At 49.2% G+C, this 20,717-nt stretch overlaps 1 protein-coding gene across 2 annotated transcripts in view; it reads left to right on the forward strand.

Moving 5' to 3' along the window:
- LOC149339356 (irregular chiasm C-roughest protein-like) overlaps positions 1 to 20,717 on the forward strand; it is a 358,742-nt gene that overhangs the window by 314,835 nt on the left and 23,190 nt on the right. For both annotated transcript variants that reach the window (XM_089548107.1, XM_089548108.1), the window contains 6 exons: positions 2,316 to 2,549; positions 5,172 to 5,366; positions 6,079 to 6,201; positions 10,317 to 10,423; positions 15,922 to 16,129; positions 18,657 to 18,771. In XM_089548107.1, the coding sequence (XP_089404233.1) occupies positions 2,381 to 2,549; positions 5,172 to 5,366; positions 6,079 to 6,201; positions 10,317 to 10,423; positions 15,922 to 16,129; positions 18,657 to 18,771 (917 nt within the window). In that variant the 5' untranslated portion in view covers positions 2,316 to 2,380. The remainder of the gene's footprint in view (positions 1 to 2,315; positions 2,550 to 5,171; positions 5,367 to 6,078; positions 6,202 to 10,316; positions 10,424 to 15,921; positions 16,130 to 18,656; positions 18,772 to 20,717) is intronic.

A 20,717-nucleotide genomic window follows, 5' to 3' on the forward strand; every position in this document is an offset into this window, starting at 1 on the left:
CGCATTAGCCGGCCGGTTTCATCTCGACTGTGGCGAGGAGTGCCACTTTTCTTCCGTCTCCTCTCTTTCGCTCTGCCGCCTCGCGAAAAATAAATAAGAATAAAGAAATAAAACGCGAAAGGAGAGACAGAAGCTCGCTCCGGCCGGTCGCTTTCGTGTGAAGCGCATGCCAGCATTTCGCCGTGCGGGTGGCCGCTATATTCGCTCTCTCTCTCTTACCCTCTCCCGGGCAGAAAAGAGACCCCAGTGGCGAAAGCAGTTCGTGCTATACAGCCCTCTCCCTCCCTCATGTTCTCCCTCTCCACAGCCCCGGCCATTGTTTTGCACGCTCCTTTGTTGCGGTCTCCCCGGCTAGCCACCGCCCGCCGCCTCCTCGCGATGACGCTCGTCATCTTGTGGAGAAAGTGGAAGGTGCTCGGCCGCCATGAACGCTCCTTTTGTATACATTCGGCCTCCCTCGAGAGGAGTAGAAGGCACAAACTGCCCGCATGGGTGGATGGTTGGGTGCCCGTATTTGTTTATAGGGCGCTGAGTCCTTATTTACCGTCTAGTCTTTTCTTTTTCCTCTCTCTCTCTCTCTATCTCTCTCTCTCTCTCCTTTGTTGCTCCTTTCGCGTACGGAAGTCTTTGATAAACGACTTGGGGGCTGCTGTCGAGCTGCAAAGAACGGAGGCGAGTGCATTTCGGAAGGCCCGGCGACCGCTAATCGCTGCACGAAAGATTGGCACCCGACGAACGGTTCTTTGGAAGAAAGAAAAAAAAAACAAAATGGTCTAAATCGATTATGACGGCGCCTTCCTTTCTTTCAATTTTTGTTGTTACTGATGTTGAAGAGTTCGCCGAGCGCGTCTTTAACGACGCGACGCGAGCGGCCGTTAGGCGGCCCTGCTTGCGAGCCACCGTTCACCTGCGTTGTAATCGCATGCAGATGGTTTGCAGCGAACGTTACAGAGAAACGGCGTGCTCAAACACGGAATAATAATGCATCTGCTTTTCATACATAATCAGTCTTAATGTTCTGTTGGCTGATATTGACTGTTTTGATTTTTTTTTTTTTTTTACTATAGCTATCCTCTTTGTTGTGTCGACCAGGGAGAACAGAACACGACGCTCTCGCGATCACACCGTTAACGATCTAAGCTAACGCCTTGCGTTAGCGTTGTCGTTTTTTTACTAGTGTGTTTTTTTTCTTCGATCATGTTGATGCTGTTCTTGTCAGTATACACTGTTCTGTTTGCACGAGCTATGCAGTGAGCTCATTATATTATCATAGCAGCAGGGCAGGCGTCAATACAGCGGCGTCGGATAAAATTTCAATCTCGGAAGACAGATGCTATTAAACTGTTCGACTCGATGCCAGCCTCGAATCCGCGTCGCGCTTCTCCCGTACACCTCCGCCCGCTCTCCGCTAAAAGAAAAGACTAAGTCGGAAGCACTCTAAGTAATTCGTTCTTGTACAGATCCTCTAAGCCCGACTCGCATCGCCCGAACGCTCTTGACGGTCGTATACTGCGCAGTCAGCTAAGTTGCGGGGCATATATATATGGGTCCGAGCGAGCTTTAACTTCGGGTTTGCGAACTCTCTCGCCGTCGTTTCGGGTTATGGACAGTCTTAAGGAAATGACCGTGCCAGATTTCCCCGTCCTACGTCGTGTACTTCTCGAATATCAAACAGAACTTGATACACGGCCCCCGCGGATTACATGCGTCTCGTTTGCAGCCCCCTAAGAAGCTTCTTCAAAGAGCGGCGCCATTTCTCTCGCCTTCTTTCTCGCACTGCGCGACGCTGATTTATTTCGGTTATAAACGGCAGTAGCCCTTCTCGACACACCCCTTCCCCCTTTTCTCTCTCTCTCTCTCTCCCCCTCTTTCTCCTGCACACTTTTTTCATCTTGTGCGTGTGTGTGTGCGCGTGCGCGGGGTTTATTTAGTTCGCAAATTCGGAGCACTTGAAAAGCCTCACTTCGCTCTCATTTCTTTAGTTTTTTTTTTTGTTGCTCGCTATTTCTTAATGTTGACTGTTCAGAACTCGTCTTCGTTTCGCTTCTCGTGGCAGGCGCGTTTGCATTTCCCGCTTGCTTTTAAGTGAATGTGTGATTTACGTGGGTCAGATTTGTCGGGGGAAAATTGGGTCGTTTCGCCTCTCGGCCGGGAGAAAGTTGGGTTCGCGAAAATGAAGGCAGGGAGAGGAGGTACTCTTCTTTTTGTTGCACTCCTGCTAGCGAGAGGGAAAAGAGAAAAAGAGTTACTGCTCTCGATCAAAATGCTAATGAGTGGCCGCTGTTTCTTTTCTTTCTCGCCCCCACTTCTTCTAGGTGCCGTTCTTCTGAAGGCGTACCGCCGCCGTCCTACAGTTAGGCCTCGTCCCGCGGCGTACCCAATGGAGCCCGGCACTACGCACCCTCCGCGACGGAGGGCTTCCCTGCAAGAACTCCGGAGGCCAGCTTCGACCGGGCTCTGCAGACGGACCGCTGTCCGTCGGTCCACCTTACTGTTCCTGACGTTCGTGTCGCTTCTAAGCGTGGCGTTCGGACAGAACACCAATTCGAGTGAGTGGACTCGACATCGAGTTAAATATATACTGCTTGTCGCGTGATCGCTGTGTGGGAAAGTTAATCGGCTTTCTTGTTACCCGTTTTTATCATCCTCACCATCAGCTGTTGTAGCCACAGCCAAGTAAACAACCACGCTCCACTGCACTGCAAGCGCCTATATTCTTCCAGTAATCACCGATGTTCCCTGTCATGCGGCCACTGCGAATTTTTTTTGTGACTTCATGACTGGTTTATACTTTTTTTTCCGGCCGACTCAGTAACTACGTTTGATTTCTCAGAGTGTTAAATGTGCGACTCCTAAATGGACCGCCGCCGCGGTGGCTCAGTGGTTATGGTGCTCGGCTGTTGACCCGAAAGACGCGGGTTCGATCCCGGCCGCGGCGGTTGAATTTCTTTGGAGGAGAAATTCTAGAGGCCCGTGTACTGTGCGATGTCAGTGCACGTTGAAGAACCCCAGGTGGTCGAAATTTCCGGAGCCCTCCACTACGGTGTCTCTCATAGCCTGAGTCGTTTTGGGAAGTTAAACCCCCTTAAACCAAATCAAACCATCTTGGCTGCAATACGATGACCTCTCGCTTGTTCTTTAATTCATGGTGCTCTCGATTTATCTTAACGTTGCAGTTACTTTGCGTTACGTGCGTCAAGGGAAGAATCCGGGTTTATCACAAGCATTACTAGTTTTGAAGTATTTTGTGCACTGCTGTCCCCGACAGTTTTATTTTCTTTACCCCATATCTACTAAACAGTGCCCAAATTTCTGCGCACCATATTAAAGCTGGGACGCTAAACAAGTCTGTGTACTTGCGAGCTTAACGACTGATGCAGTATTGCGCGGTAGTTCAGTTGCTGTATCCTGTGTTTGCTTAGAAATGCCTCCAGGCCAGAAAGAGCTGACGTAGGAAGCCTGCGACAAAGGCACCAGAAATCCGAAATAGAAAACGCAACACTGTGGCGTTTGCGAAACTACGGAATCGTATGTATACATGTATATGAAGTTACACGACGGTCCCTGCGCAAGACTTTCAAAAAGCGGAAGTTGTTTGCATTTACATTGCGTTAATCGTTGTTCGCTCGTTAAATGGAGTTTAAAAGTTTCGCTTCTTTCGTTATTTTCCGTAGTGGGTGACCCAAGTTTCAAATAATTTTATCTTATTTCTGCTTTCAAATTACGGGCTGTTCTCTCTGAGAGGAGCGAGACATAGGGCAATATTATCTGCGTGCACAGAGTGTATTAGGCCAACCGAGCTCTTTATTCGATGCCCGTGTGCTGTTTCTGACTCGACAAATTTGACCTAGCAAACCTAAACCAATTAGTTTCATTAATTAACGGCAAATGATCAAAGGCTCCCAAGGCAGGTTTGCGAGAAATTACAGAAAGGACTGTGCGTTCGCCTTAATTATGAAAGACAATTAGTTTTTTGCCAAACCTGTAGAAATGGAGGAAGAGAAAGAATGGGAGACACTGAAAAAAGTTAGGTCAGTTCCGCACGCATTACACTGCTCTGTTTCTTCGCCAATTTATTCGGCATGTGTTAATCTATCAATGGAGCTGTGCTGATGGATGTAGGATGGAATGAAGTAGCCGATGTCTGAGCATTCATCATAGTAGTTGACGATGAATTTGCCTGTGGTCACTATTGTCACCAATATAAAATCTAAGAGAGGGATAGTTAGTGCAAGATTATTTTTTTTTTCATTAGTTCTCCATTCTCTTTACGATCCAGGCACTGGAGCTGTGCTGATGGATGTAGGACGGAATGAAGTAGCCGATGTCTGAGCATTCATCATAGTAGTTGACGATGAATTTGCCTGTGGTCACTATTGTCACCAATATAATATCTAAGAGAGGGATAGTTAGTGCAAGATTATTTTTTTTTTCATTAGTTCTCCATTCTCTTTACGATCCAGGCACTGGGAAACAAAACTTCCAAGATATGAAACAGTTAGTTTTCAGTGACGACAAGAACAAGTTATGGCGTTAACTGCTCGCTTAGCTGTCCATCACCTGTAAGACAAATTCATCGTGGTATGATGCAAGGCCACCAAGGGAAAAGGCCTACTGGAACGGCGTTGATCTGCTGTACGACTTATACAGATTTTACGCAGCGACGACCCTTGGCCGATAAACCGATGACACGTACTACATACGTCCTTGAGTCTCCTCCGGGATGCAGCGCAGGTTGAGAAGGTATGCTGGTGGTGCCGTCGAGATGGTGTGGGAGAGGTCTTCAGCTTCAGTTCAAGCTTCTTTTGGGCGCGTGGGCTAAGCACTAAACACCCCGTACTTCCAGGAACGGAGGCGTACCGACAGAACGTTACGTGTGCCAGGAATGTGGGGTGCATCTATGTGTCTCCTTAGACTTGCTGGTAGCGTTTCTAAGGACGCGTTGTTACCTATGTTAGACTCGGGACGGGGGGGGGGGGGGGGGGGGGGGGGGGGGGGGTCAAGCGGAATTCAGCGCTGCTAGCAGTCATGACTACAATATGTTGACTAAGCGAGTGGATTTGGCGAGAAAGGAGTAGGCCCGGCTGGTTCTGTCGGTCGCAGACTTATGAGGCGTGCCGCGCGACCTCCTCTTTCGTGTCACGGGTCGTCACGCGCGGGTGCCCGCGCAGGTCCTCGGCCCCAGCAGCGGTTCGCCATCGAGCCGACGGACCGGTCAGCCATCCTGGGTGACACTATCGTGCTCGCCTGCCGCGTGATCGACAAGGCCGGCACGCTCCAGTGGACCAAGGATGGCTTCGGCCTCGGCAGTGACCGCGACCTCTCGGGTTTTCCAAGGTACTCTATGGTTGGAAGCGACGACGAAGGTGCGTGCCACTCACGTTCGTTCTTGATTGATTGATTGATTGATTGATTGATTGATTGATTGATTGATTGATTGATTGATTGATTGATTGATTGATTGATTGATTGATTGATTGAAACGAAAGTAGACAGCAGAATGAATGCCGAACATTACAGATAGAATTTCGCGTTAAGACCTTCTACCAAGCTTTACGGGTCCTTGCCGTAATGCCATTTCTGTGATAATGTGGCAACTGGCATGGTTCCTTATTCCTTAAAATGAAAAAAAACCTGGTGCGTTTAGCGTGACAATAAGTGTTCGGGGACACTTTCTTCAGAAGACTTGACTTGCATTTACCGACGAATCGCCTGCATCTCAGGAAGCTTGGAATATGTAACCTCTCTGGAGAACCACAGAGAGGCTTGCCCTCTGCTAAAGAACGAAAAAAAAAAAACACTATTCCGACTGCAAATGGAATTCCTGTCTCTCACTTCTCGCGTTTTCAGTAACGAGTCGCAAGGAGCAGCCGTTTGATATGATGACGCGAGCTCTCGCTCCTCGCTGCTGTTTAAAAGCGATACTGTTCACAACGTAGCTTTAAGGTTGAGAAAGCGGTAGCTGTGCTTCCCTTCTCTCTCAATTTTCTCATTATTTTGCAAATCTGAGTCTGGTCAGGTTTTGTTTCTTGCATTTGACGGGCCGCGTAACTAACAATGGGTCCCATTTCGTTTCAGGCGATTTTTCGCTTCAGATCGGTAGCGTAAGCCTGGAAGACGATGCCACCTTTCAGTGCCAAGTTGGCGCTGTCGATGGCGTGAAGGGTATCAGATCGAGGAGTGCACCCTTGACCGTGTTTGGTGAGTTCCCTCGTCCTCGCAATCTGGCGCTTTTAACCGCTTGAGAAATAGTCGTCAACTCTCGCGCTTTCTATGTGGGAGAGTGAAAAGGGGATAAGCTGTCCTCTAGCACACTCACTTTTATGAAAGGGAATGCGCTAGAGGACAGATTAGACCCTTTCCCCTCCGGTCTGTTTAGAGTGTAGCCTGAGGGGTTTTGAAAAGGCTGTACTGTGATTGTAACAACAAATGTAAATGGCTTTTTAAAATAGCGCTTTCAAAATCACCTTGCCTGTGAGAGAAAGATAAAATAAAAGAATACAAGCTCCTCGACTGCCATCTTCTGGCCTGAGGCTTTGCACATTACAACATTCGCTCGCGAAACTGCCGAGTGTGACAACGTGCGTGAAAAGAACGGCGTAAAAAAAAAAAAGCCATAGATTCTAGCAGGGTTGCGTAAATACGCTGCCATGATGGATGCAAAATCGTCTTTTTATTTTTCTTTGGCGATATCATTCAAGTGAATGTGCTTTCGGGGCATCTTTCATGACAGAGGGCGGGGAAGGTATACTGCGCAATAATTGCAACGACCTCGCAAGATAGAAACGAGGTAATAATGCATTCCCATTGCGCTCTAATCCCGGGCAATAAGGGACTACGCCGGGAAAAGCTGCGTTACTGCCACTTAATGATAAAGTCGCGCTCGTAAAGGTTGTTTTGTCGCCTGGGGACGCAGAGTATGACCGTGTAATTAAGCTCGCTGAAAGAGATGGCAGGAAAGTAAAAGAAAGCTGGTAAAGAGAGAAGCGCTAATCCCGGTCATAATTATTTTTAACGCCTAAAGGAGCACGGTGATTTTCGACCTAATAGTCAACTCATCGTGCGGCGCGTGGGGTGGCTTCGCACGTAGACGACGCCGAAGGAAAAATTTAGTAAAGACGCTTTTTATCACGACCATAATCGCCGTATAAAATAAAAAAGAAATTGCGTTCTCGTTTGTGGTTCTCGCGACGACACCCGGATTAACGGCGACTTACGACGCGAGCTCGCTGAGAGGACGCACTAAGGATCCACGTGTGCATATGCGCACCGCAGGCTTCGCTAATAACAACAGCCTCTCTCTTTTCTTACTCGGCGACGCGGCTGTGCTCTCTTCTCCCAGCATGCTTTGCGCGCTGCGTGTGCTTATACGTGGAGCCGCCGTCTCCCAGCGGCACTGTCACTCTCTTGACGAAAATCCCGCGAGTCTTCCTCCTTCTTCCCTGGCGAGCGGCAGGCTGGGCTTTCTTTCTTGGCTAGGCGTGAACACAAATCCGTGGTCGGGAAACGCAAGAAGTGCGGGGGGGGGGGGGGGGGGGGGGGGGGGGGGGGGTAGGGAATGCTAGAGCCAACAGTGGCTTTTCTCCTCTCTCGAGCTAAACTTTTAATGCTCGCTAAACTGACGAAAAGGCAAGGCCCGCCACCATCGAGGATGTCTCGCGGGGGCGGGATTTAAGGGGAGGCGCATTGTTCTTAATAGGTCCCGCTGGAACCATTGCTTCCGCGTCCAAACACTCTTCCGCCACCTTTTTTTTCTTCCTTCGCGCTGAAAGGTTCCACCACATTCCCGTTGTTTTTCGGCTTCGGTATAGCGCAGATGCAGCGCCGCCGACTTTATCTGCCCCTTTCCTTTATCTGTATCTTTTTTGTTTCCGCTTTCCCAACTTGGAACAAATGCCTGCCCTCAGTTAGCGAAGGAGTCTTGAGAGCAGTAAGAGAAACATCGATGCAAATCCTTGCTCTCAACGACGGCTATAGGTGGCGTTGTTGCAGTTTTGCGGGCTGCTTGTGTTCACCGGTAGTAGCGGCGCCTAATTTGACTCGTTTTCTTCTCTTGCTCTTTGCTGTGTTTTGTTTGCTTAGGTCTCCTCCCCCCCCCCCCCCCCCCCCCCCTTTTTTTTTTTCTCTGGAGATGTATGTAATAGCCTGGAGGACTAGGCCAGTTTCCGTGCTTGCTTTCACATCAGTGAACTCGCTTAGAAACAAGAGAGCTAGTGTATGGCGCCGTTTCCGAGGCTCAACTGAACAAAGATCGCTGTAAGAGAAGTGGGTTGTGTGCCGTCTGAACCGCTAGTGCTACGCCCTGTATATATAGGGTACGTGTGCAGGCTGGAGCGCTGTTATTTCCACAAAAAAAAAAAAATAAAGGAAGTAAGAAAGTGGCGTCTCCCTCGGAAGGCGCAGCATGGTTATTTACTGAAACGAAAAGCAGCAAGCATACAAGTTACTTTACCCTCTGTGGGATGAAAGGTCTGATGGGCTTGGCGGCTGGTGAAAATAAAAGGTCCGCTTTTTTTGCTTTGTCAAATTGTTTTCAGGTCTAAATAACCGATGCTGTCTTGTATGATAACTGCAAAGCGGCTGCGTGATTTTTTTTTCGTTAACTGAGGAGTCTGCCTTAGTCCGAGAGTCTCCTGTTTTCAGCTTGTTTTCCCGTGCTTGCTTGCTTGCTTGCTCTTTTAGTCTGGTTTGATCAGAGCAGAGTTAGTTTAGTTACAATGTTTGCTCTCATGAGGACCGTTTCGAGCTGGACTCGTCGCGCAGCTACAGTTACGTTGCGTACAGACACACGTTGGTCATTCGACCTTTATTTCATCGCGACTGTAAACAAGCGTGCGAGAGGGAAGCACGCTGGTTTGGTTACTTGTTTTTTTTTCTGTCTTTTTTTTTCAATTAGTGGACGTGATCTCGACTTCCTTGCCGTTCTGGGAGTGTTGAGCGTTTAGTGTCTGTTGCGACTTGTGCTCTCTCTGCCCTCTGCGCGACGCTCGGATTTTTATCTTTTTTTTCTTTTCCTTCTGTTTGCCCTCTGCGCGGCGAAGGGATTTTTTCTTTTTCTTCTGTTTTCTCCACCTTACTGTCTGCCGAAAATTCTGAGGAGTTGAACTTCCGGGGCAGGTAATAAAACAAAGGAAAGCTTGAGAGGCTTCTCTCGCAAAGGCGAAGCCCTCTTTTTAGCTTATCGGTTCACGGCGCCGTTTGTGTCTCCGCACACCGCACACCGGAAAGAATTCACGCTGTCAGAGTCCCTGAAGATTTACAATCGCGCTCCGCATGACCTATGGGAAAGAAGCTTTTGTCAGAACTCACTTCGCACGCCACATAGCATCTCTCCGTGCCTGCACAACTAATGAATCAAAGTTTCACTGGAAGGAAGAGGGCTGCATTGATAGTTTTTGTATGCTTCCTGCTTTCCATCACAGCCTATTTTGTTACAGCTTTAGGAACAACGCGCGCGCTATCTTCCGAGGTCACTATATTCTACACGGTGTGGGCAGCTCTACCTAACTGTACGCGTCAAACACTTCAAAGACGACGCCTGTGACGTTTTGGCGAGCGATGTTTTTTTTTTAATAGTGAATATAGAACGACAACATATCTTGCAACATTGCGCAGTAAGGGGCTGTTTGTTTTCTAAATCGTCCGAGCGGCAAAACGATTTCGTTGAGTCATTGTCGCACCACAAATAAAGAGTGGTACCGTGGACGAGAAGTAAGCCAGACGTTGGTACCTCTCAGTATTTTTGCGGCCGGACAGCTTACGTTAACCTGCGCTCGAAGTTTATAAGTGTTGTAAAAATAAAACGACATAGATAGCTCAATGTCGAAAGAATACAACTGCCCCGGATGGCGGTTCGCTTGTTGCATGATACTGAAGCTTGCAAACTAGTCAGGTAAAAGAAGCACAAGACCGACAAGGGCACGGAGCAAGGACTCCAACATGGCGTGGTTGAACTTAGCAAAGCGCAATAAAAAGACAGGGACAAGAAGAAGAAGCACACAGGACAAACGCTTGTCCTGCGTCAAGCGTTGTCCTGCGTGCTTCTTCTTGTCCCTGTCTTTTTATTGCGCTTTGCTAAGTTCAACATGTATTACCAACTCGCCCAACTTTCTGCATTGCTTGAACATGACGTGGTGTTGCAAATGTGTCGCGACACCGCTTTCTCCTGTGCCCATCTTGCCTTTCTCGTGAGGCGTTATTTTTCGGGGGCAGCTTTGCTGGAATCGACCTCGAGTGAATGCACGCGCAAATGCTTATAAGTCATGCGAGTCCCGTTCTCGTCTCACGGTTTCCTCCGCCTCGGTGTCCCAACGCAGTGCCTCCGGAGCCCCCGAAGATCGTGCAGGGAGAGTTCCTGAAGACGACCGCCGGCATGACCGTCGAGCTGACCTGCGAGTCGCACGCCGGCAAGCCGCCCGCAGAGGTGAGATCACGCACGTGGCGTCCATCGATTCTCATTCCATGAACTTCACAAAGCGTGCCCCCTGTCCGCGAGGAGCTCGTTAGCCGAGCGAGCTCTCCTTTTATTTTTCACGTCGGTCTGTTTACTGCCGCCAATTCGTAGAGTTTCGTCTCAAGAGAAAATGGGAGCGGGGTCAGTTGGGGATAATTCACGGCGAGTAAAAGGCGCACATAGACAAACACGCTAAGAAGAGGAAGGCTGTTGGACTAGCACTGATTCTCAGCGCTTTATGACAGAGAAAAGTATCCATTCACTGTATTTGTCGTTCCCTCAATCTCTGTAAAAAAAAGACAGGAATCAAGCACTGGTCCTACGGGTGTGCAGAAGACGAGGCAGTAACCTTAAAAACAGCATGCGCGTAATTAGGTCGCTTCAGTACGTACAAGTGTTATTTCAGCACCACCCACTGACGCCTGAAGCCACCTGTCGGAGCGGACGACAACTAATGCAATAGTTGTCGTCAGCTCCGACAGGGGGCGTCAGGCGTCCGTGGGTGACATTACTTCGAACACAGCCACCGCTGCGCACGACTAACGGAACAACCTCCGGCTTGAACAGCATCGCTGTTAACAGGAAAGGAAGAACGGATGTGTCAGTCCAGATTGGTTCACGCGGTCTACACTCTTAACACGAATACGCCGATATGGGAGTAAAAATGGACTAAACTGTCCTTTAGCGAACTCCCTATAAGTGCTAAGCCAGGCTTCCTTAACTCTCCGGGAAGGTCTGATAGGCTACCTGCAATCTAAAACGGGAAGGAGTAAGCTGTCCTATAGCCCACTGCATTTTATGGGAGTCTGCTATAGGACAGGTTACCCCCATCCTACTCCTTCCTGTTTTAGATGGTAGGCAACCTATTTGACCTTCCTGGAGAGTTATAAAAGCGATGCTTATTAGCACTTATTACGACTCTTGGAAATAAAGTCGTCAAGCTATAAAGTCGCTCCTAGTCGTCATGTTTCGTCTCCGCCATTTCCCATGTCCGAGCGGGATTAGAGGCTGCGCCCCGGGAGAGCAGCCATCTTCTGACCGAACGCTTCAAAAATGTTTGCGCTACTTTCGCAGAGAAGAGGGCCTCGTATTTACGAAATGCGAGCAACTTCCACGAACGGCACTTGTGTTCGAGCCCCATAAATTCGTCGCTGTGCCGAATCCCGACAGCCTCCGCGAGCGAAGCTTTGCTTTGGCTTGCGACGGCTTGTGAGTACGTAAGCGCCTTTCCGAAATTCCGGATGAACTGAGCTGTATGTTTGGTTTGGTTTGGTTTATTGGGGTTTAACGTCCCAAAGCGACTGAGGCTATGAGAGACGCCGTAGTGAAGGGCTCTGGAAATTTCGACCACCTGGGGTTCTTTAACGTGCACTGACATCGCACAGCACACGGGCCTCTAGAATTTCGCCTTCAGAGCTGTATGTCACTGCTACGTGTTTTTCGGAAATGCGCCTGTCGTTCTCTGTACTCTCTATTAAGGCGGAAGCCTTTAATGGCTCACACTGTCGTCCGTCCGTTAACAAAGCGTGTCACACGCGTTTAACTAGGGAACTAAAAAAGCAGAAAACCAATGGTTGCTTCAGATAGAGGAGGAAAAAAATGAACCTAAGAGCCAAGTTTCAAGACTGCACAGTAACCAGTTAACTAGTTATGGGCAAAAATGTCGAAATTGCGTCGAAATAGCGCGGACATCGATATAGCCACGGGAACGGTGTGACGTCACATCCACCGGAAGTCGTCACGGCACAGTGAAAATTTTGGCAGAATAGGCGGGAAAACGTCGGATTTGTGTCAAATTAGATGGAAAAATGTGTAATTAAGCGTAATTAACACTTAAAATCCCCGAAAGATGTACAATTTGGGTATCGATATAGCCACAGGAACGGTGTGACGTCACATCCACCGGAAGTCATCACGGCATAGTACCTTCGGCTTTCGCCTCTCAACACTTTAGTTGCCAAGGTGTTCTCGCAATTTTTAAACAATGTTCTACGGCACTATTACGTAATTCTCTACCGTGCTGCTACTGGTGTTTTACCGCACCGCTGTGAGCGTTCTGCTCTACACAATTATTCTGTAGCGCGGCCGCGCGCGCATAGACACGAAGACAGCTAGGAGACAGCTTACTTTTTTTTTTACTCCCATATAGGCGTATTCATGTTAGATATTGCCTATAACACGGCGTTTGTGAACTGTTTTGTTTTTCAACATCACTCCAAGCTTTTACCTGCAGGGTTAAATTATTTGTTCACGAATATCGAACGAGCTCAGCTCTCCGAAGACGAGTGCTCGTCTCGCCTGCTCCGGAAAGCCGGATACAAAAATCCATACGGGCCGCATTTCAACGCAGGGCCTCACCCCTTTTGTTTGTTTGCTAAGCAAGCGGAACACGAAACATGAACGCGTTAGCAAACACGTTCAATATGCAGACTGCAGAATTTTGCTCTTACATCGCAAAGAGCACCGCTGAAACGTTTCAACAGCGAAAATTTCCGCCAGTCAACAAGTAAACTGTTTTTGCGTCGGAGCTAACTCATCTTTCCTTCGCTTCTGCATCTACGCGCGGCGGTAGTGCTGGGTCGAAATTTTCCTTTTTGTTTTATTTTTCAAAGCTTCATCTGACTAAAGAACAAGTTGGCATTGTTTCGACACGCCGCGTACAATGACAAATGTCCGCGCTGCCAGGCTAGGCCGCGCGCGTGAGTGAGTGCGGCGCGCATTTACATCTTGCGTTGAATGTGTGTGGTCACATCCGCTCTTGCACGCCATATAGCCTCCTCGGCTTCGAGCCACCTAGTGGGCGAACGACCGCACTCTGTCTACGCTTTCGTTCTGCGTCGGATTTCATCTTTTCTTTTTAGGTACACTTATCGTCGTTTATGCTATTTTATGTGCGTCTTATACCATAGTTCCTCTCGTCGCGCCGCGGCGTGTTTCGATGGCAACCACATTTGTCATGTAATCAATCGCGTGCTTCCTCCTCTGCCGTGCGCTGCTGCCCAGAGATCTGGCGCGGACACGACCGCAACGCTCCGCCGCGCGATTGCAGCTAGGAAAGGCTTCTAAGCAAGCAAAATTTCTCTAAAAGAAATAATAAAAATAAAGAAACTCGATCACGCAAAAAAATTGCGACCGATCTGCGGGGTCCCGCGCCGCGACATTTAATGTCCGTTCGTCCTCGTCTCCGCGTTTCGCATTGTTATGTGTAGCATCTCTTCTTTATGTTTTCACTCTCTCTCCCTCCCCTCTTGCAATCTTCCCTCCTCTCCATTTTTTCTTTTTTTTTTGCACGAGGAAATTGCGAAAGGCGAGGAAGCGTTTGTGATTCGCTCACACGTACAAATTAGTTCGCGTGTCTTCCATCCCTCACCCTTTTTTGCGAGTTTTATTCTCTATCTTTTAGTCTCTATCTCTCTCGCCCTCTCTTGCGAGGCGCCCGCCCTTCTGCGTGCCTGAAGCCAGCACCGATCTGCCTGCCTGCGTGCGTTCGTTCGATTTGCCAGCCGGCGAGCTCGCTCACAGGCCTGTACATACACTCGTGTGAGCGCCTGACACGCACGTAGACACTTCGCCGCCCGCGGCACTCTCGAGCCTGGGTCGGGACGAACGGGTGTTGGAAATAGGGAAAGTGGGAACACGAAGGGGGAGGGAATGGGAAAGAAAGAGACGTACGCGGGGAGGGCGGCGACGACGCCAGTCGAAAAAGGGAATGTGAAATATGCGCCAGCAATCACGGTAATGCGTGGAAAGCGATGCTTAGTAGGGCTTCCCGCTCGGCGGCAATCGATTCCTACGAATCCTTTAGAAGAGGGAATAAAGGGAAAAGGGAGAGGCACTAGGGAAAAAATAAATAGAGTGGGCAATGCGCTCGCTCCCGCCTCTTGTCGAAGCTTCAATCGCGCCGTGCGCGCGTTCCGTGGCGACGGTTCGCTTGTCGTTGTCGCCGCCGTAGCTGTCTTTTCTGGCAATGACGAAGAAAAGGCGAAATAAAGAAGGAAATGCGCAGATCGAGCAAAACAAAAGTTGCTCTCGTTCGGAGGGGCGCGACTCTGCACGGCGTTGAACGAGCGCTCACTCCGCGCTGTGTGTATCGCGCGTGCGCCCTTCCCTGTTGGCCTGACTCTGGTTTCCGCTTCGGCTTCGTCTCCGGCTCCGTTCAGCGAGGCGGAACCACGGCGCCTGTCGCCGATTCGCTCTCAACTTTGTTTTGCGGCCTGAAGAGGGTGGAAAGATTCTTGGAGCGCGTTTTGTAAACGACTCCTGTACTCTTAAGGCCGCCGAAACTTCAAACCAATACGGTTAGAGTTAAAACTGTGTCTTTTCGATACCATGTCATCGACTGTCGCCTTCGTTGCTGTTTCCGCACAGGCGTTTAATTTCGTTTCTCGCCTCGCCTAGTTTATGCCAGTTGCGATGTTTCCGAGAAGATTAAACTATCTTGAGAAGGAAAGAGGGAGAAAGAAAAAAATGGCGTGTTGTCGGATACCTGAAGCATTTGTCTCGAGGCGCATTCGAGCAGTTGTCGCGAAGGGTGCTGTCAATGAGCTTCTTTCATCAATGGTAAAAACTTTGCTCGAAATTGGACTGGAATTGGACTGGCATTTGAGCAGTTGTCGCGAAAGGGTGCTGTCAAGTGAGCTTCTTTCGTCACCGGCAAAAACATTGCTCGAAATTGGACTAGTTAAACATAATTTTTTTATGATTTTGTGACGTCTTCGCGTTCCTTCTTTTTCCTCAGCCCCCATATGGGCCTCAGTAAAATGAACCAGAATAGTAGCGGAAAAAATGGGATTTTCAGAAACATTTTCCTCTTTGGGGATTCAAGCTTCCTCGTGCCTGTTCACGCGACAGGACGAGTTTGTACGTCGAGGTTCATGCGAATGACTGCGAATTATCTACCTTGGCGTATCGCTATCATCACCGGCAAATTTCTTTCGTCGACACTACGGTCCAGCAATTAACAACGAAGCTACAATTTAAACACATTACAACTGCTGAAACTCCTGGTTCCGAAGTCATTCTTTCGCGGTGTCCAGCGCTTACATCAAAACTGTTTGTGCTGTTTGTGCACTCGCTTCCGTTCCCACCGCACCACGCTGCCACTTTTTTTTACCGAGAAAAGCATAAATAAACGCTAGAAAAAAGCATCTCATTCGAGCTGAATTCGAGCACCAAGCCTTGTTTTTATCGCAAGACCTGGTGTCTTGTGTTTATCATTGTTAGAAATATTTAATATCACATTCATGCCACAAACTGCGGTAATAAATGCCCGAATAATAGGCCCGAGGAGTAATCCTGCTCTTGCACCGTTCATCAGATGGTTACGAGAGGTTAGAAATGTGTAGAAGCAGGTTTTCTTATCATTTGTAGCAGAGATTCGCTATTAGCGTTTGATGCTGGCGTACCAATTATCTGAGCTTCTATTTTTTTTCCCCTTTCTCTCTCTCTCTCTCTCTCTCCACCGACAGTTGACGTGGCTGGACGGCAGCGGCAACGTGGTGATGAGCGGCGTAGAGTACAAGACGGAGCCGCTGTCAGACGGCAAGCGCGCCAATGCGGCGCTCACCTGGACTTTCAGCCCGAGCCGCGAGCACGACGGCAAGACGTTCACCTGCCGGTCCGAGAACAAGGCGCTCAAGCAGCCCATGCTCGCAACCATACGCATGGAAGTGAAATGTGAGTACGCACCCCTCTGCCTGTTTGCCCGTCTTGCCCTCGCGGGGTTGTCTCTTCGCAGAAAAGCTTTCCGAATTTTCGATTTTCAATCGTAACAAAAGAAAAAAAGAACTATTGGCGATCCGTGCAATTGATGAAGCAGAGTATGCGTTAGCATTAGTGTTCGCCCCGGTCAGCGACGCTCTGAGAACTGCGCCATCTGGGGAGCTGAGAGACACTCCCCAGGAGGGACATTGGTTGCCTCGCAGTTCGTCAGATGGCGCAGGCTCTCAAGTCGGCTATTTCGCTCGCTTCGGCGAAAATGCTGCGTGCAGCCTAGTTCTTCGGCGATTCCAGACAATGCAGGCAAGGTCGGATATTAAAATAGTTATCGAAAAACTCAGATTATCATAACCTACCATGCGGTCGAGGCCAGATAGGCTATAGTTTTCGCAGGTGAATTTTTTACAACCTTAACAGATAAATACGGAACACGCCGTATGAGCATTCGCTGTTGTCGGTCATGCTGGAAGGTGGCCAATCGCTTCTCCGAGCTTCACAAACCACGTGAAGATGGGAACTAATAGAAAGCAAGACCGCTGCGCATTTCTTTGAGCTTGTTTTCTTTTTTCTTTTTTGTCGTGAAAGCGATTGATAAAAGTGTCCGGCGTTGCCCGTGGCCGGCCCTTAAGTGCTTGCAGAACGAAAGGCTACTTCCGTAATTCCCTTCCGAATCAAATTCACTTAATCGAATTCTGGGAATACACTGCGTTTGGGGGCATACATAGAAAATGGAATTCGCTACGGGTCTTCGTGAGTGCAAAAGAATAGCTATGAATATAGATGAAACGAGAGAAGAAGGGGGGAAAAAAGGTCGAAGTGGTTATTGAACGGCGAGGCAAGGCCGCAGAGAGGGAATGCAGACGACGAAAAATTGAACGTGACAGAGCGCCGTTAGATTCGTCCCAAATGCGTCGGCTTTGATTCGATTACCTTTCGGGGTGTTAGATTCTACCTGCTTGCCTCGCGTTTTTCTTTCTTTAATTTTTTTCGCACTCGTATCATTTAGTGCCAGTTCACAGCAGCGACACAGCGTGGCCGCAGACATGAATAGCGGAACCAGGAGTGCAAGGAAGAAATAACGTGGGATTTTTTTTTCGCTCGCTAATATCTCGCTTCTTTTTCTTTCGTTTTTATTATTTCTTTTTGTTCATTCGGGAGAGGAGCCACACGGGCGCCGCTTGCGACTCAAGTTATCGGCGTTGGCTATCGGAGGCGTGCTTCGGACCTATGGAGCTCAAACGCATGAGGCACGAAAGGAATTCCAATTTACTCACAACCAGTCCGCATCTCATGGCGTTGCCATAGGCTCTGTTCACCTCCTTTCGAAAGAGCGTTCTTCCACGCCGGGCCAAGCCTCGCTACTTCGGCTTGCATTGTATACTTGGGCCCAGCTCCAACAACTTTGGCTTGCGTTTATTTATTTTTTGTTGTTGTTGTTGTTGGTTCTTGACCGATGCGGGCATTCGGCGTTGTATTTCTATTGGCGGAGCTCGCTTTGCGCGGGAATACGGTTCACCTTACGTTATACTCTGTCTTCCTTTCTTTTCTTTTTTTGCATTTTTCAGTCCTGTCTGGTTTTATTCACACCTCTCACCTGGCTTTTCGAACACTGAGCATCTTTTGGAGAGAGTGCGAGTGTCCCGAGTCTGAGTAGCGTCGAGCCAGTGTGGAACCGTTGTAGTGTAGATAAGTTGGTTGCTGAAAAAGTGCAAAGAAGGCGAAAGAAAAGGGAGAGGGGGAACCGCGCTGTGCTGAGCGCATAGGGCACGGTTTCCCTAGAGCAAGCATTCAATCTTCGCGATATATCAGCGGTGAGAGAAATAAATAAATAAATTCACTGACAGTGCTCTTGTCCGCAGCTCAGCTCGCATCTTTGTGTGGATCGAAGGTCCAGTTCCCATCGTCTATTTTAAGCCGGTTCCTTGAGCGGGGACGCTACTGGAAAAGCTCAGTTCGCTTTTCAATCAGCGGGCGTATTTCTTCCATTTCGCGTTGACCGTGTCTTTCTCCTCGTCGGGAATAACTGTTGGAACTCAATACAAGAGCTTTTTGTGCGCGTTTATCTCGCTAAGCTGTGGACGTTACAGACGCTGTAGGCTAATAACGAGCCGAATTCTCAATTCTCAAAGCTGACTTTGGAAATCTTGGTAGCTGATCATGAGATAGCCCAGGCGCCAGCTAATTATGTGTTGTTTTCATATACGACCAGACCGCCACAGTGTTTCCAATGTTTAATTACGAGAAGTATTAGTAGCTTAGCTCGACTGCTATTCTCGTGTTATTGCGTGCTCCTGATCTGGTGTTGACGAGAGTCTGCTCGCTTTTTACATGTTACTTTTCTTTTCAGTCGATAATGTCAATCTCCTTTCATGTGTTCTGATTGTGAAGGCTTGTTCTAGCGCATGTGGCTTCTCTTTTCAGTCGTCCTTACCAAAGACCTTTCGCCGGACTAGTTTTTTTAAGCGTGCATTTCGTTCCTTCGCAGATCCTCCCGAGATCACCCTGACCGTCGACTCTGACAAGATATCGGAGTTCGACGACGTACGCTTCCAGTGTCAAGCCACCGCCAATCCGTCAGACATAGTGTACAAGTGGTACAGGTAAGCTACGCTTAGCGCTTTCGCGTATGTTTTTTCAGAGCGGTGTGTTGCTGCTACGCCAAGATCAAAACCAATTCACCTAGCTTACTGAGCCAACTCGACTGAACTGCGTCAGTGAAGGTCGCAGACGTAGGGTGTTCCATCCCCTTTTTCTTCTCTCAGAAGATGCATATATTTTTTTTACATTTTCGAGCTCAAAGAGCTGAAAGAAGACATCGCTTCGTTTTCGTTATGAATGAACGCTGTTCATTCTGCCTCTTTTTCGCAACGCGCTTGCGTAAGAACGCTCTTACTTGCATGTCGTAACTGTGAGGAGCGCAAAAAAAAAAAAAAAGTGTTTTTCCAACTATCACAGTGCGGCCATGATTGGACAACGTGGTCGCATTCTGACTGATTGGCCGCGCACTCCACCCAGCCTCTCGTTCGCAAGTCGTACGCCCAACGGTGTAGAGAGGGACAATCGCGCAGTGCTCTCGTGTCGGCGGGCGAAGCCGCTTGACATAAAGAAAAAAAAATAGAAAAGCTTGCGCCGACTGGAGCGATTCTCGTCGCGCATGCAACCCGTTTGCACCCCTTCACCCAATCTCTTCTTTCGCTTCTGACGTCGTTTCGCTATCTGCAGCAAATGACTCGCGCCACAGCGCCACGCAGCGGCGGCGTCGGAGTGGATTTCGCAAAAGCGCCCGTCCAGCGCGCACGGAAAGCGTGCCCTGAACGCGCGCCTTCCAGTGGGGCGTTGACTTCTGAGTGGCGTTAATAGTTTATATACGACCGTTCCTCTTCTTGCTGCCCGGTGAACCCTCGCGAAAAGACGGCTGCTGCGCACCGCGAAGCAGAAAGAAAATATCTTAATGACAGCGACGTGCTTTGAAATATTCAAAAGTGTCGCTTCGTTCCCTGAACGAGGTCTCGTCGCCGCCGCTGCATCGCGAATGCGTGAGCGGCAAGCGCTCCCTGCCGCGCCGGGGCGAACAGCGATTCCCCAAAGGGAACGCGGGACATGAGAGATGGGAAAAGAGGGTGGGTACGAGGAGTGTGTCGCGACTCACCGGGAGGAGGGGTCACGGGGCCACTGAGTAGGCATTCGTCGTCGCCGTGTCTTGAATGCAAGATGCAAAAGCTTGCGCAGCGCTGCGTGTGTAGCTTCGCGAGAACGATATAGCGCTATCAGTCGCGGCTGCTGCCACTGCCGCCACACGGCGTGAAGGCGGGGGACGATAGGCAAAAAAAAAAAGAGAGAGAGAAGAGTATGATCTAGAAATGTGCAACTTTCGACATGTCCGCAGAAATGGACAGTAATGGTTCGGCGCCAGAGTAGTAGACCTGCACGTTGCGCGCGGACGGGTCTCCGCCGTTGGGGAAGTAATGACAGCGGGAGGGCCATTTGCCAATAAACAGAAAATTAAGAAAACTCATCTGCAATAATGTAGCAGTTTGGTATAAGTTGGGTGAAGCGGTGCACAGGTAAATGGCCCTCTTTCTACTTTCGCCTACGTCCCACGTACGCATGTGAGCTGTGCCCACGCTTGTCACGACCCGGGTGCTTCATTTGCTTCTTTTTTTTTTCTTTTGGTTTGCACTGCTGACGAGTGGAGAGCGATGTTCCTCGGAGCGTCTGGCGCGTCAACCTCACCACGGGACAAAACTGAACTTTTCAAGTTGCGCCGTGCATTGAAGTTTGCGAGAGCGAGATGGTCATTATCATCAACGTCACGCATGCTAATCGCGCAGCAGTCGAAATAACTGCATGCTATGTGGTTCTGCGCCAAGTGCTGCCACGTATACGCATACCTGCGAATTCCCTGGCCTCTTCATCTGATCTAACCCTCTGTCGGGTCTGGCAGTGCTCGCTATTTATTAGAATCGGAGCTGGAATAGCTGAATACTTCTTAATTTAATTATGCCATTTACGAAGCGCGTCCACCTTACCTGAGTATCGTGGCCTG

The sequence above is a fragment of the Amblyomma mixtum genome, chromosome 6 (assembly GCF_055824585.1).
Source record: "Amblyomma mixtum isolate Tamu chromosome 6, ASM5582458v1, whole genome shotgun sequence".
NCBI classification, from domain to species: Eukaryota; Metazoa; Arthropoda; class Arachnida; order Ixodida; family Ixodidae; genus Amblyomma; species Amblyomma mixtum.